General features: G+C 43.7%; 1 protein-coding gene across 3 annotated transcripts in view; it reads left to right on the plus strand.

The window, feature by feature from the left end:
• The first annotated feature begins 114 nt into the window (after positions 1-114).
• The window catches only part of RARS1 (arginyl-tRNA synthetase 1), a 40019-nt gene continuing 25559 nt past the window's right edge, over positions 115-14574 (plus strand). Inside the window, exons 1-3 of one of the 3 annotated variants that reach the window (XM_075900172.2) lie at positions 115-252; positions 5913-6047; positions 7516-7704. In XM_075900172.2, coding sequence (XP_075756287.2) covers positions 208-252; positions 5913-6047; positions 7516-7704 — 369 coding nt within the window. In that variant the 5' untranslated portion in view covers positions 115-207. Of the gene's footprint in view, positions 253-4408; positions 4506-5912; positions 6048-7515; positions 7705-12827; positions 13190-14574 lie in introns of those variants that run through there. The other 2 variants (XM_075900173.2, XM_075900174.2) reach the window with 2 other exon arrangements.

The raw sequence follows: 14574 nt of genomic DNA on the forward strand, positions 1-14574 counted from the left end.
TCTGGCGGAAGGACCCTCCCGGCCGGCAGGGCCCGCTCCGTGCCCGCCGCGCTGCCGGTGACGCGCTCAGAGCCAAGCTGGCCGGCAGGCCACGCACCCGAGAGCACGTGCCTCGCCTCTCCTCTCCCCGTCTACGTGCAGCACGTTCCTTCCGCTTCCGCCGCGCACCCGTTTCCGCTACCGCCGCACTCCGCGGCGCCGGTGAGAATGGAGGCTCACGTGGCTCAATATTCCGCTCGCCTCCTGCAGCAGGTTAGCGCCGCCTCCGCCCCCTTCCCCCGCTGCGGTTCGCGCCCTTCCCCCTCGCGCCTGGGCTGCGGGGAGGCGGTCGGGCCCGGCTTGTACCAAAGGAGTACGGTGGGGGGAGCGGGCTTGGGTCCCGCCCCCCCGGCCGTGAGTTCACGGTTCGCTGCCCCGTGACGCGCCCGCGGCTCGAGCCGCTGGGGGGAAGCCGGGCGCGCGGGAGCGGCTGCCCGGGCTGAGGTGCGGGCGCAGTTAACAGCCGCGCGCGGGCCCCGTCACCGTTAAACGGTCACGGGGGAGCCCGCGCGCCTTGGCCGACCTTCGTTGTTCCACACAAGCGGGGGGAGCCGGCGCTTCAGCTCACTCCCCGTGCACAACGGCTCCTGTGGCGCCCCCTCCCTCCCCCGCTCCCTCTGAGGGCACATTTCAGGGGTGGCGTTTACAAAACCCCACATTTTAACACCCCTACTCCCGGTAACATCCCTACCTGAGTGCGGTGCTGCCGGTAAAACTGCAGGGACTTAAGGCTCAGGGACTTACATGGCATTTCTAAGTGAACCCTAACTCACCAATTCCCACATCATTGAAACTCACGCACTGATTAAAGTAAAAAGTTTGTCAGGGATGGTAGGTAAGAACATTTCACAGATATGAATCTGTTCGTTTTTGTGATGCAATGGCCATGTGAGATCAGAGATCCTGTGGTCAGATTGGCTGCTGGTATTCAGAGCCCTTTGAAATGGACAGAAGTCATGTTATTTTCATGCCACAGCTGCTTGGGAAAACTGACCAGCAGAAGAATCAGAAATTGTTTCATCTGAGGGAGGACTTCCAAAAATGGAAATTGTGACAGTGGTGGAGTAGAGGCTCTCCATAGTCTGGAGTCAGCAGACTTGCTCTGGGGTTGAGTGGAATAGTCAAATGCTGTGTTCTCTCTCGCTCTCTCTCTTTCAAGTGCAGATGACATGTTGCCAGGAAACTTAGAAGGCGGGGAGGGGAGGCAGAAAGCTTTTTCCCCTTTCGAGAATTAGAATGGGTGGAAATTCAGGTTTCCAGATATCTACTAGCACAGACCAATAGTGATCAAGTCCAGAGACAGCTGTCTGCCAGAAACTCCTCATCCCATGTGACGGTTCACCTCTGGAACTCATTGGTACAGACACAGGTTATCGTTTCTGTCTGCCTGTGACTGAGCTTTCTGGCCTGTAAGTGTCTTGTACATTTTTCTGGCCATGATGCAGACTGACACATGGCGAAAAATTGCAGCGAGTTATCTGATTGTAATTCCGATTGTTTTGTGTGTTTCTGACTTCATCTGACACCACCTCTCCTGATGTGTTCCTATACTTGCCCTCTTCCTTGGTAGTGCTTTTGGGCCTGGGATATCCTAGCAGCTCTAATATGTTTATTCAGAATTCCTAATACTGTTTTGTTTGTAGCAGTCATCCTAGTACTCCACTCATTCTGCTTGAGATCAGGACGAACAAAAGATGCACCAAACTACCTTAGGGACTCCATAAGAGCTGCATGTGTGGGCACTAAAGAGCCACAGCTGACTCCAGAGCTAGAGACTGAGCTAGGCTACTAATTCCCATTCTGACCATATTCTTATCCGATAAATGTTTTTTGTTTTGTTTCATTTTTAGTTCCCATTTCCTGCTTTGGGAATAAAAAGAATTTCTTGATCTTTTATTAACTGGATTCTCCCTTCAAGATCTCTTAAACGTGTTAATGAATAGCTGATGTTTGTGCCCTGCCAGGTTCTGTAGTGAGCTCTATAAAATACAGACAAATGTTCCTCAACACTATAAGTCTGGTCTCTTTCATTTTGTTTTTGTGGGTTTCTGGCTAACTTGTTCAGGCAGGTTTTGTTCTGGTCTTGCCCAAAGTAGCACGTGTTGCTGATGTTCGATACCAGGAATTATTTTTTAACATATCGCCATGCCACACTCACAATATAAACCTCTTGTTTTGTTTCTCTACCGTGTTGACCTCACACAGCTGAACAGCAATTAGAATTTGCCCTGTTTTTACTATTGCTACCATTTCTGCTTATGGCAGCCTCAAACTAATATGGTTCATGTCATTTTTGCTATTCTGCACCATCATCATCAGTGAAGTGCTGTATTAGGGGTGGGGAAGCTAAGGGCCAAGGGCCAAATGCAGTCCCTGACCCCAGAGCTTAGGGATTCCACCCCTCTCCCCCAGCTTTGGGGAGCCTGTGCTGGCACTCCAGCCTCCACTGCCCTCTGGTCAACTGATTTTTCTGTTTGTCAGTGGCCCCTAACTCAGAAAAGGTTCCCCACCCCTGTGCTATATGAAGGAGCAGCAGTGCTGGTAAGGCAAAGGGAAATTGGAGGAGAGGCCAGGACTACTCAAACAGGAGAAGAAAGAATTGTGGTAGGGGTGTAGTGGCAACACATACATTCACAATCGTTTAATCTCTTGCTCATGGATGGACATGGAGATGCTTGCGTCCATCAGATGGAATGAGGAGCATGGCCATACAAGACTTGATACAAATAGCGAAACAAAGATACAGGAGGAGAAAGAAACACAGGAACAGAAGGGTGGTTAGTGTGTGCAGGAAGGAAAATAGGTTAAATTTAAAGGTGCTAAAGTGCCAGAGTAACAACCATCGTGTAAATAGTATATAGCTAGACAACAGGAAAAGACCCAAAGAAAAAGAGAATTGCTCAGTTTTTAGGGGAAAGATTCCATGTGACTGTTCTGATTGTTGATCTACTTAAGGAGGGCTAGTTACCTTTTGATAGCTGAAATAAATGTTTATGGAGACAAACATTTGGTCTTTCAGGAAGGGGAGTGGGGGAAGGACACACTTCTCCCTAATCTCCCTCTTACCCCAGCCCCCTTGGCTTTTCTATATTTGATTGGGTGTGTATGTGCTGTTAGGAACACACTGCTCACAAATAAAGGCAACCCTTATAGTTTAATATGGGCTTGCTATTTTGATGCATCATTTGTTGCTGGTATGTGTGGAACAGGCATTAACAACTACGTTTAAGGGCAGTGCTGAGCTTGTTTAAAATGTTTTACCTTTTTTCATTGCAATGCATACCTTTTGCATGCTCCCGGTGAGGGGAAGAGTTCTAGAGAACCTGTCCAAAGATACTTCAAAAATGGCTTCATGCATTCACCACAGCTTCTCATTAGGTGGTCATCACGTAGGACCCCCTGTGGACAAGGTGTATTGAGGCTAAGGGAAAGGTTACCTTTCCATGGCAGTGTGAAACAGATGGTGCTTTTTCTGTCCCTCTCCTAGTTTTCTTTCTCTTGATTACACATTTAATGTCGTCTTCCACTCTTGATCTTCCAAGCTCTGATGATAATATAATACAGAACTCACAGATCCAAGAGTGCTGATTTATTAAGCCTTTGCATAAATGCACTTATGCAAACAGGTTTGATGGTAATAATTTCAGACGGAGGATAGAGAATTGATAGTATCTCATTACTGCCAATAGGGATTCACAAGTGATTACCTATAGGGCTAGGTAAATCACAGGATTTGCATCGTAACAGGACAGACCAAAAGAATCAAAATGTGAAGTTTTGTTCTAGGTTGATTCAGGCAGGCACCCTGGTTAGGCTGTAACTACGCAGGAATAAGTGGTTTCACATAGACAGACCTTTATTAAGTGGCCAGGTTCTAGGCTGGCAGTTTACCTGAGTGCTAATCAGGGATGGGTGACAGTCTGTGCTCTCCACGGACCAATGGGGAACCACGGTGGCCTTGGCTAGTCTCTGAGACAGCTACTGATCTGTGTCAATTCCTTCTTCCTACTGCTGCCATTTGTATGGTGGTGTGCTGAGGCCTGATGGCCCATGCTTCCAAGACACTCACCCTGGAGTCAGAATTTCCCAGGCGAGCCTTCCAAGAGGTGGCTGCACTTGAGCAGGAGTCTTGTTGATGCTGAATGCTAAATAAGCCCCCTGTTGCATTTATACCAGCTTGTGAGCAAATACTGAGGCCTGCCAGTGGCAGCAAAGTGTATCCTGCCAGTCTGTCTTATAAAACTGTTTGCTTCTCCCTATACTTAAGTAATGTCCAGGGTTTAGCTAACACATTATAAAGGGGGGAGGGAAGGAGGAGATGTTGCAAATGCCATTCCAGGCTGACACATCAACCTTTAATCAGATCACTGCGACTGCCCCATGAGTGCATAGTACATTGGTGCTGCAGACATCTTGTTTCTGTTCAGTTATGGGGAAATAGGTGAAGATTGTTGGGGAACGGAAAGGTCAGTTTGTGAATTCTTCTGAATATTTAAAATTCCTTTTCTGCTCTTCAAACGCCACATGATTAGGCTCTGCTGCCATCATTTCATTCAGGCAATTGGGAACGTCATATGGAGCTTTTCAGCACTAGGCCCCAATCTCTGATAGGATCCTGACTATGGGGACAAAAACAAAACCTGTCTGTCCTCACACTGTCCCCAGCACAATGATTTGGGGGGAAATTCCACAAGAATAACTTGAGCATTTTCCTTTCACAAGCCGGGAACGGGGTTCGTGATTGTTCATCATGCAGAATAATCACACAGCAGCAAATATTTCGGCATTACCCTGCCCTTTAAATTGTTTTCTGCCCTGGAAAAATGAAAGCAGTTGGGCCCTGACTTGCATTCATTTAAAAAGTGAAATTAAATTCCTGAATAAGGGTGATCATTTTCATTTCTGAAAATTCACTGGTAGTATTGACCACCTAGGTTGTTACAGCACTGCTTTGAAGCTGTTGCAGACGTTGTGAGAGAAAAGGTATTGTATGAAGATTTTAGTTTGTGTACAGTGTTACAGTGTTAAAAATAGTGTGCGTGTGTGTGTTTGCTTTTAGTAACATATGCACTGACTTTTCTGGAGTTTAAATTTGAGTTCACAATACTGCTTCTGGGTATTTTAGCTTCTCTGTGATGTAATTTGTGTTGTTCTATGGAAAAACGTAAATATAAAATTGTAAGATTAATTTCATTTTGCAAGATTTTTAATGTGTATTTCAGCCAAGTGCAGATAGTTTGGAACTGTACAAAAAGGGGAGGAAGGGTGAACGATATCCTTTCCACCACTTAGGGGTTTTTGTAGACACACCTCAAACTTCTTGAGGCTTGGGCTTACACCACCTAATGTGTATTTGTCCTTAGTGGAAAAGGGTGACTCTCTGCATTTGGTCTGAAGAGTGAAGAGACTCATCCTGGGCGGACTTTTGGTAAAATAGTCTTATTGTTCAGACTTTAATTAAAGAGCTATTTTTGCTGTGTGTAGTAATGGTACGTAAAGCACATTTTTTCATCTGCAAAAATGTCAAACCTCTTTTAAAAAAAGAAAAAGAAAAAAAAAAGCTCACTCTACAGATGCTATTAAAGTCCTAGTAATGTCTTTGAGGCTAATAGGACTAGTGTGGGAGATCAGGACCTATTATTACTCTGAATTTTCATTAACAATATACTAGTATCAGTGTCAGTCTGTCAAAATAAATGTGTGCTAATTGTTGCTAATTACTCTCTTATAGCAGTGTTCAATTTTATGTTTTCCTTTTGGGCTATATTTTAAAGAAGTGGGCTAATAATCAAAGTTCTGATGCAATCTGCTCCAAGAGTTACTTCAGACACAAACACAGCAGCTGACAGTCATTATTTTATTTTGCTTTCCAGGAAAAAGAGATCAAGATCTTAGTTGCAGAGATTGATCGACTGAAGAACTTTGGCTGCTTGGAAACATCTCCAAGTTTGGAGGGACTGCGAGACGAAAACGCAAAGCTTAAGTATCGGCGAAAGGTTCTTCAAAAGGTAAGGGAGGAAACAGGTATTGACAGTGTGTTAAATTTTGGTATATGGTATATGCTTTCCTTCTCATCAGCATCAGAGATTTGATTTTGTTACAGGTATATTCAGGGCTTGACAAACCCCGGCGAGAATTCTTTCACAATTCTTTGGACAATGTGGCTTTCTGATAACATTTCAGTATAATTGCCTGCAGACTGCCAACCATGCCCTCTAATTTCTTCTGTGTTCTTAAAGTAGCCTACTACTGTTAGAGTTGAGATCCATCTGTGATCAGCTGATGGGCACATACATAAAAGTATGAAAAGGTTTGTTATACCTGAACAAGGGAAAGTCTTACCACTGTTGAGTTCCAAGAGTAGGGGTTCTATACTAAAAATCTGGGAATGAAGCCTTAAGTGAGAATGGTAAGAAAAACTATTTTATCATTCTAGAGAGTAGTGAAAACGGACTAAGATGTTGACTAAAAGCAACAAATAATTTTCATAGTTCAGAGTGTGATGTAGTAAATAAATACACTTATGGGGTGAAATTCATGCCAATCAGAGGGATCTAGACACAGCCCTATGTATCACGGGTCACTCATAATGCATATACAGTAAAACTCCGATGGTCCAGCATCTGATGGTCTGGCACTCCTAATGGCCCAGCACCATCAGGAACCCGGAAGTGCTCCAGGCAGCCGGACCATTGGAGCTGCTCTGCCCCCAGCTTCCCCGATCTAGCTGCTGCTAAAACTGACCAGTGGCTGAATCGGGGAAGCCGGGGGCAGAGCAGCTGGAGTGCTGCCGGGTAGGTCCCGTAGCACTGCCCCTCAGGGCTACGGGACTAACCCGGCAGCACCCCAGCTGTCCCCGATTCAGCTGCTGCTGAAACTGACCAGCGGCTGACTCCAGGAAGCCCAAGGCAGAGCTGCTCTGCCCCGGCTTCCTGGAGTCAGCTGCTGGTTAGTATCAGCAGTGTCTGACTTGGGGACACCTGGGGCAGAGCAGCTGGGGTGCTGCCGGGTTGGTTCAGTAGCGCCAAGGAGCGGCGCTGCGGGATCAACCCAGCAGCACCCCAGCTGCTCTGCCCCAGGTGTCCCCAAGAGCAGCTGGGGTGCTGCCGGGTTGGTCTCGCCGCGCCAGGGGTCAGCGCTACTGGACCAACCCTGGCAGCACTCCAGCTGCTGTGCCCCAGGCGTCCCCGATTCAGCCGCTGCTGGTTAGTTTCAGCAGCAGCTAAATCAGGGACGCCTGGGGCAGAGCCCATCTATCGGAAGGGGGGGATAAGAGGGCTCTGGGGTGGCATCCCCCCACCCCGGACCCCTCATAGCCCCCCCTTCCGATAGTCCAGCATATCTGATTATCCGGCACCCCCTGTATCCTAAAGGTGCCAGATTATCGGAAGTTTACTGTAGCTTTTGAGTGAGAGTGTGAAGTAATGCCTCCTAGAATGTTGTGACATGAATGTTTTGTGTTCTGTTTTTCTTCAGAGTCTCCAAGAGGAAAGAAATAAGTCAACAAAAAGCATGATTAATATCAACAGCCGCCTTCAGGAGATATTTGGAGATGCCATTAAAGCTGCATATCCTGATTTAGAAAAGCCTCCACTGGCAGTCACGCCAAGTCAGCAGCCCAAATTTGGGGATTACCAGTGTAACAGCGCTATGAGCATAACAAAGGTAAATCTGTTTACAAAAATCCTAGTGGATGGGGTTTCTGTGGGGTCTGAAGCTCTGTAATGATATATCCAAAGTTATATCAGGTTCTATATTAGGCATGAGGAATTTGGATTGCAATAGGAATAGGCCCTTGAATTTCCATTTTGACGAATAGTGCAAGACTAACAGGATTCTGAAGACCATCAAGGCTAGATTACCTGCCTCTGAAGTCTAGATTTTTGTAGCTAGGTAAGGGGCAGTGATTGTGCATTCATGGAATTTTGTGTTGCTCTTTCAAACAGTTCAAGTATTTTTCAATTGCAAGTTAAAGATACATGGATCTGTTACTTAATTATTTTATTGCTATAAATGCTTCATAATTGTTCCCATAAAATAATCCATTCTTTTTTCTCACTCCAAACATGCATGTAACTATAATTGTATTCATCAGATGTCAGCCAAGCAACTGTTAATAAAGGAAAGCCCCATTTCTGCAACCCTCTTTTAACTGGTTCTCCACATTTACCAAAACAATCAGGATTGAAGGACCAGAATTAGGAGACCCCCCCGCCCTTCTGTGGCCACTAGATGGCACTCCAGTTTATCCGGAGTATTGATTATACAGTGTGGCCCCAGTCCCAATAAGATCAGATGAACAGGGTTCTCCTGTATTTGGACTATGTGGTCTGATGCACAAATGCAGTACTTTGACATGTTATTAAATGAATATAAGTCAATGATGTCAGACTAAGTATGCCTCAAAATGATGCATTTTGCAGCACATCATTAACAAAAGATAACATAGCAAAATGTGCTGCATAATCTGCTGTCACTTTTTTGCAAACTACCTATGAGAAAGCAGCAATATTAACCATTATTCAGCAAAGTAATATAGAAGAAAGAATAATGGAGAGAAGGATGTCGAGTAAGAATGCATGGCATTGAGTTGTTTTAGAGAATGTTTTCATTGAAGAGTTAACCCAGGCAATGGGCACCAGAGCCAACTTCCCTCGGTTGTAAGCAGCCACTCTTGAGTTACTTGTCTTTGCTGGGGCTGTACTACCCAGCTGTGTCACTAAGACTTCTGGGGTACATCTCAAGATTCTTAGTGTTGCAGTAAACTGAGATTCTATGATTCTTTCCCAGTGAATTGTGGAAGAACTTGTCCTTCTGGGCACATGAGAGGAATTGTGAGAAGATGTTGAAGGACAATCAGTTGTTCTGCCTTCCTGGTCACTGTAAAGTGTGCAGGATACTAGCCCAAGTATGTACGCCAAGACGAGCCAGCTGGCCCAGGTGGAAAGTACCATCAAATTCAGATCGGAGATTACTGTTTGTGAACAGGAGCTGGGCTAAGAACAGTACCTAAGCAAGAGCCTGGCTAACTCTACAGTGAAGGCGCAGATCTATGGGTTTGCGGAAAATGCTCTTTGTTTTTAAATGAGAGAGTGAACAACTCCAGATTGCTGCATCTTGCAAGTGTGTTTGATTATTGCAGCTACTTTTTTTCCCCACGAGAAGGAATGTGGTTTGGCGTCTGTAATTTCTGGGTAACGCATTTTTAAGATACGCGTGATTTTTTAAAAGCAATTTCAGATCTGAGCAGAAAGGAAACAATTCTGGTAAAGTCAAATTAAATCATCAATATCTCATGAAAAAAAGAAAAGTTGAAAACAAGCCTTTTGTGCAAAGAATCAAGAAAACTGACTTCTCTCCTAAAAAACAGCTTCTCGCAAAAGTCCTGAGGTATCTGATAGTTGTCTTTTAGATTACCTTTGATCTGTTCCACCTATCCCCAATTCTGTATTAGTTTAGATATCTATTTGTTTTATATAACCTATAGATAAAGACAAAGTATGGTACTTTTGTTAATGTTTGGTTAACTCCCTGCCATCTTTCAAATCCTTGTTCCATACTACTGCAGTGCTAGAGGTATTTTTTTTAAATGGTCAGACCTATTCTATCTTAGCCAAAACTACTGATTTGTCTTTGACTTGGTCTCAGAATGGCTGATCCGGTTTGATTAAACTTTCTCCTCAGGCACACATCAAGCATGGAAAATTTCAGCCTGAAAAGTTTGTCAACATTGTAGGCTACTGAAAACTCTGGAGTTATAATGGAAATTACTAGACATCTTTAATAATAGGAATTGCTGTTGCTTTACCTATATAGTGTGTGTGCATAAATTCTTTGGTACCTGGTTAAAATATTATGTGGTTCCTTGCTGGTTGTAATGTTGCACTTTTCAGATTGTATTTCAACTATAAAGGAGCAAAATTAAACAGGAAGCAAATGAAGAGTCAAAAGACGCAGAGTTATAATAAGGAAGCAAAATCAGGCTCTGGGGAAAAATTAGTGAGTTGTATCGTGAACTACTGGAAGGTGAATCTCACTCTAGCTGTAAAAGAATCCAGACTTCCCGTGTGTTCATGTCTTTATCTCTTTACAAATATACGTCTTCCACGTTATAATTCTCAACAGAAGTAGCTTTCCTCTTTTACAAGTTTTTTTTCATTAGTTAGGGTTTATTAATTTACTAGCCAATTAGCCCATTATAAGATGGGATTTTCAGGTCTCTCCTACATGTCGGTCTTCTCTCCTGAGCCTCTGGTCTCTCGCTCCGTGTCTTTCTCTCTCTCCTCCTACTGCCTCCCCCCCTCTTTCTCTTCTCCTCCCGCTCCTGCCTCTCACTCGGGGGACCGCGGAGCCCAAACGGTCACTTTCGCCACCTGCTCCCCTACGGCGGCCCAGCTGAGCGGCGCAGAAGTCAGCCGAGCGCCACGGCGGGAGGCGAAGGACATGACCCAGGCGACAGCACCGCCCAGAGGGAACAGCCAGCATTTCAGCATTACAGAGTCACAGATATTGGGCTACTATATATATACTTATTAAGCATCATCTCTCTCTTTATATGAGAGCCCTTGTTGTAATAAGAAAAATACTTATGTCCCCATGGCATGTCTACAGGGGTTGTTATATGTGGCTGCTGTGCAAATTGCCTGTCCCACAGAGTTTGACTCCTGGGCAGCACTGATACGTGCTAGACAGCATCCTCTTGGTTTGAACTGCCAATGCAGAAACAGCTCTCACAAATGTGTGTTGTCCTCCGGAGATCTCATTAGCATATTATGATGGTCTTGGCCAGAAGATTTGACTGTCTCCTAGAGTAACAAGTCCTTGGGTGACTGCACAGATACAAACTTTCAGAGGATTGCCTTTTTTAATATCTCTTGACCGCCACTTTACCCCAATTAAGTCATTGTTAGGATTCTCATACAGCACTGTTCTTCCCTTACGCATGGCTCTAGAATTCGCTGTTGTTCGTATAGGACTAACAGCATGCTGGCACTATGGAATTGTAAAGGCCATGTGACCTTTTCCCCCACAAAGGACAATGATTCCAACTCTGGTTAATCCTTGCTAAATCAGGTGGCTACCAAGAACTGCTTCCAAAAGAGGCAGAAATCTGTATACTGCTGCTGTGCGGTAGCAGGAATGAATTTGACCCGTAAACAGCACTGATACGTGCCAGCCAACAGCCACTCAGTTTGACCTGCCAATGTGGAAACTGCCTTCACAAATGTGTTTTGTCTTTCTGGAAGCACATTAGCATATTATAAGTGGGGTTTCAGCCAGAACACTGCTAGAGTAACAGATACATGGGTTATTGCTTTCATAAAGACTTGGATACCATCACCTGTGATCCATTGTTGGCTCAATCTTTATTTCTCCTGTTTTGGCAGCTTATCCTTTGTTGAGCTGTTGATTAAAGTTATTGCTGCTGAAAAGAGAGGGGGTTTTCCTTGCCTATTCTCAAGCTTTACTCAGGCCCTATTATATTGATGTTGGGATCAATTGAATCATATAGCGCTGCATTTTATCTGAAACTGGTGAAGCTGATACATTTCATGGTGGACTGGAAGTTAACTATATAAACACCTAAGAGTGTGGACTCCAAATCGCTTGGAAAATAATACATTTTGTGGTCTTGAGGTGAAATGGTGCTTACCTCACAAGGTCATTGATATTTTTGAAAACACTGCTGAATGACTGAAGAAAATCAGACTCGATGGAACACATTTTTATGGCAGATTTCACACCACATGAATGCATAGTTTGTTCAATGAATTGATTTCAGGCACAGAATTTCAGGCCCTCCAGGGCAATTTTAAATATCAGAGCCCTCTTAAAGGGTAATTTTGTAAGATTCAAAGACTCAGGGGACTTGTAAACTTGGAGAGGATCCCCCCAGCCCCAGCCTCACACCCCCATTTGTTTTAAGTTTAGTAGAAAAAAATGCTATATAAAACATTTCCTTCACTTCTTAAAAATAAGATCTTAAATTATAAAAAATAAACATTTTAAAATTCTGATTTGCCCATCTCTGCTTATATTTCATATTTATTTTTCATATAAATTCTTCTAACTTTTCTTGTTTTTCTAGTTAGTTTCACATTCTGGTTCTCACACTGTTGTGATGTCTAAGTTAAAAACTGGGCAGGGGAATGTTTGTTTTAAAATCTGATCTTCATTACATTTCGTAAAGTACATTTTGAAGATTTGTATGAAGCTTTGGTGCTTTATAGAGGACCGACATGCCCAGATTTTAGACAAGTGAAACATTTGAGGGACAATGTGGACAGAACTTACTTACTTAATAACCTGTTTTCAAGACTGGGGATTGAGTTAGTGGGATGTTCAAACACATTGCTGTATAATGCAGTACACACCAGACACGGCTGCCCTCACTGTTTCTAAATATCATTCCATTCCACTCCAGACAAAGTTACTCAAAGCACTTTTGCACCATGTCATTTTTACTCAGTACAGTGATCTCACATGTGTTTGAATGGTTAGAAAATCCCCAAAATGTATTTGTCCAGGATGGAGGGGGAATTAGTCACTACTATTTTTAAAAGTGATGTTAAGTTACTTTTCCCATTTTGTGCTTTCAGGAGTGCTTTTGTTTTTATCTTAACGTCAGTTAGTGAACATGATTTGAAACTGCATTCCATGCTTAGTGTAAGCACAGTTCAAATCACACTAGCTGGTTATAGGGTAGCCATGAAGGAGCTCAGGTTATAGCTAAGACAAACTAGCATGGTTCAAAAGGCGTTCATTAGGTGCTGTATGGTGCTTCAAATCAGGTTGACTAATTACTGTAATCTGAAACAAACAAAACTCAAGCCTAGAAAAGGCTCAGATGCCCAAGCGTTTAATCGGGGCGACTTAGGAACAAAATATATCATCCTCAACATTATTTGCAACTGACGAGGTGCATAGCTTTAGCTGTTTTGGATATTTTCTATTCCAGACATCCTTTTGTCCCCTATACACGGGCTACCTGAATGACTTTTTGCAAGGTTCATTGATCATTTTTGCCTCAGCGGTGTCTCTGTCAGCTGTGTTCTATGCTTTCGGTGAAGGACAATATCAGAAACTACATATGAAGCCAAACCGATCAGCTGCCTCCACCAGCACTGGTTCAGTTTCAGAAGCTTGCTAGGTATGCACATATTATAAGAATAGAAGACCAATGAATTCTGAAGTACGTGTACCAGTAATCACATAGGTGCCAAAAGTTTTGATGGCACAACAAGGTTGCCAGAGATTGACATTATAATCAGACCACTTAAAGCACCTTCCTGGAGATCAATCTGTTGGTGCTCAATTTCCAGGAAGGACGTGTTCCTTTGAGATTTGCCATGATGATGATGAATGGGACTTTCAAAAGTAGCCATGAAGATTTTCTGGGGGTTCACACAGCATATGCAAATTAACACTTTACATATGCTAGTGAGACCTCACTACCTATATTTGAGCAGTGTGAAAGCAGGCATATGATGATCAAAGACAATATTTGAAACTAGCTGGTTACATATAAGGTGGGTGCATCACTGGCTGGATAACTGTTCTCCGAGAGTAGTTATTAATGGTTCACAATCATGCTGGAAGGGCAAAACAAATGGTGTTCTGCAGAGATCTGTGTTGGGACCGGTTCTGTTCAATATCTTAATAAACTATTTAGATATTGGCATAGAGAGTATTCTTATTAAATTTGCAGATGATACCAAGCTGGGAGGGGTTACAACTGCTTTGGAGAATAGGGTCATAATTCAAAACGATCTGGACAGACTGGAGAAATGGTCTGAGGTAAATAGGATGACGTTTAATAAGGACAAATGAAAAGTGCTCCGCTTAGATAGAAACAGTTTCACACATACAGAATGGGAAGTGATCATATAGGAAGGAGTACTGCAGAAGGGGATTCAGGGGTCATAGTGGACCACAAACTAAATATGAGTCAATAGTGTGACACTGTTGCAAAAAAAGCAAACATGATTCTGGGATGCATTAACAGGAGTGTTGTGAGCAAGACACAAGAAGTCATTCTTCTGCTGTACTCTGTGCTAATTAGGCCTCAGTTGGAGTATTGTGTCCAGTTCTGGGCTCCACGTTTCAAGAAAGATGTGGAGAAATTGGAGAGGGTCCAATGATTAAATGATTAAAGGTCTAGAGAACATGAGCTATGAGGGAAGACTGAAAGAATTGAGCTTGTTTAGTTTGGAAAGGACTAAAAAGGTGTTCCAAGGAGGCGGGATTAAAATTGTTCTCCTTGGCTTCTGAGAATAGGACAAGAAGCCATGGGCTTAAACTGGAGCAAAGGAGGTTTAGGTTGGACATCAGGAAAAACTTCCTAACTGTCAGGGTGGTTAAACACTGGAATAAATTGCCTAGGGAGGCCGTGGATTCTCTATCTCTGGAGATATTTAAGAGCAGATTATATAGACATCTATCAGGGAGGGTCTAGACCAGGCCTGGGCAAAATATTGCCCGCCAAGACACAGGATCCGGCATAGCACTCCTATTAACTCGCATGGGAATGCCATG

Source organism: Pelodiscus sinensis, chromosome 16 (genome assembly GCF_052426305.1).
Source record: "Pelodiscus sinensis isolate ZL-2025 chromosome 16, ASM5242630v1, whole genome shotgun sequence".
Lineage (NCBI taxonomy): Eukaryota > Metazoa > Chordata > Testudines > Trionychidae > Pelodiscus > Pelodiscus sinensis.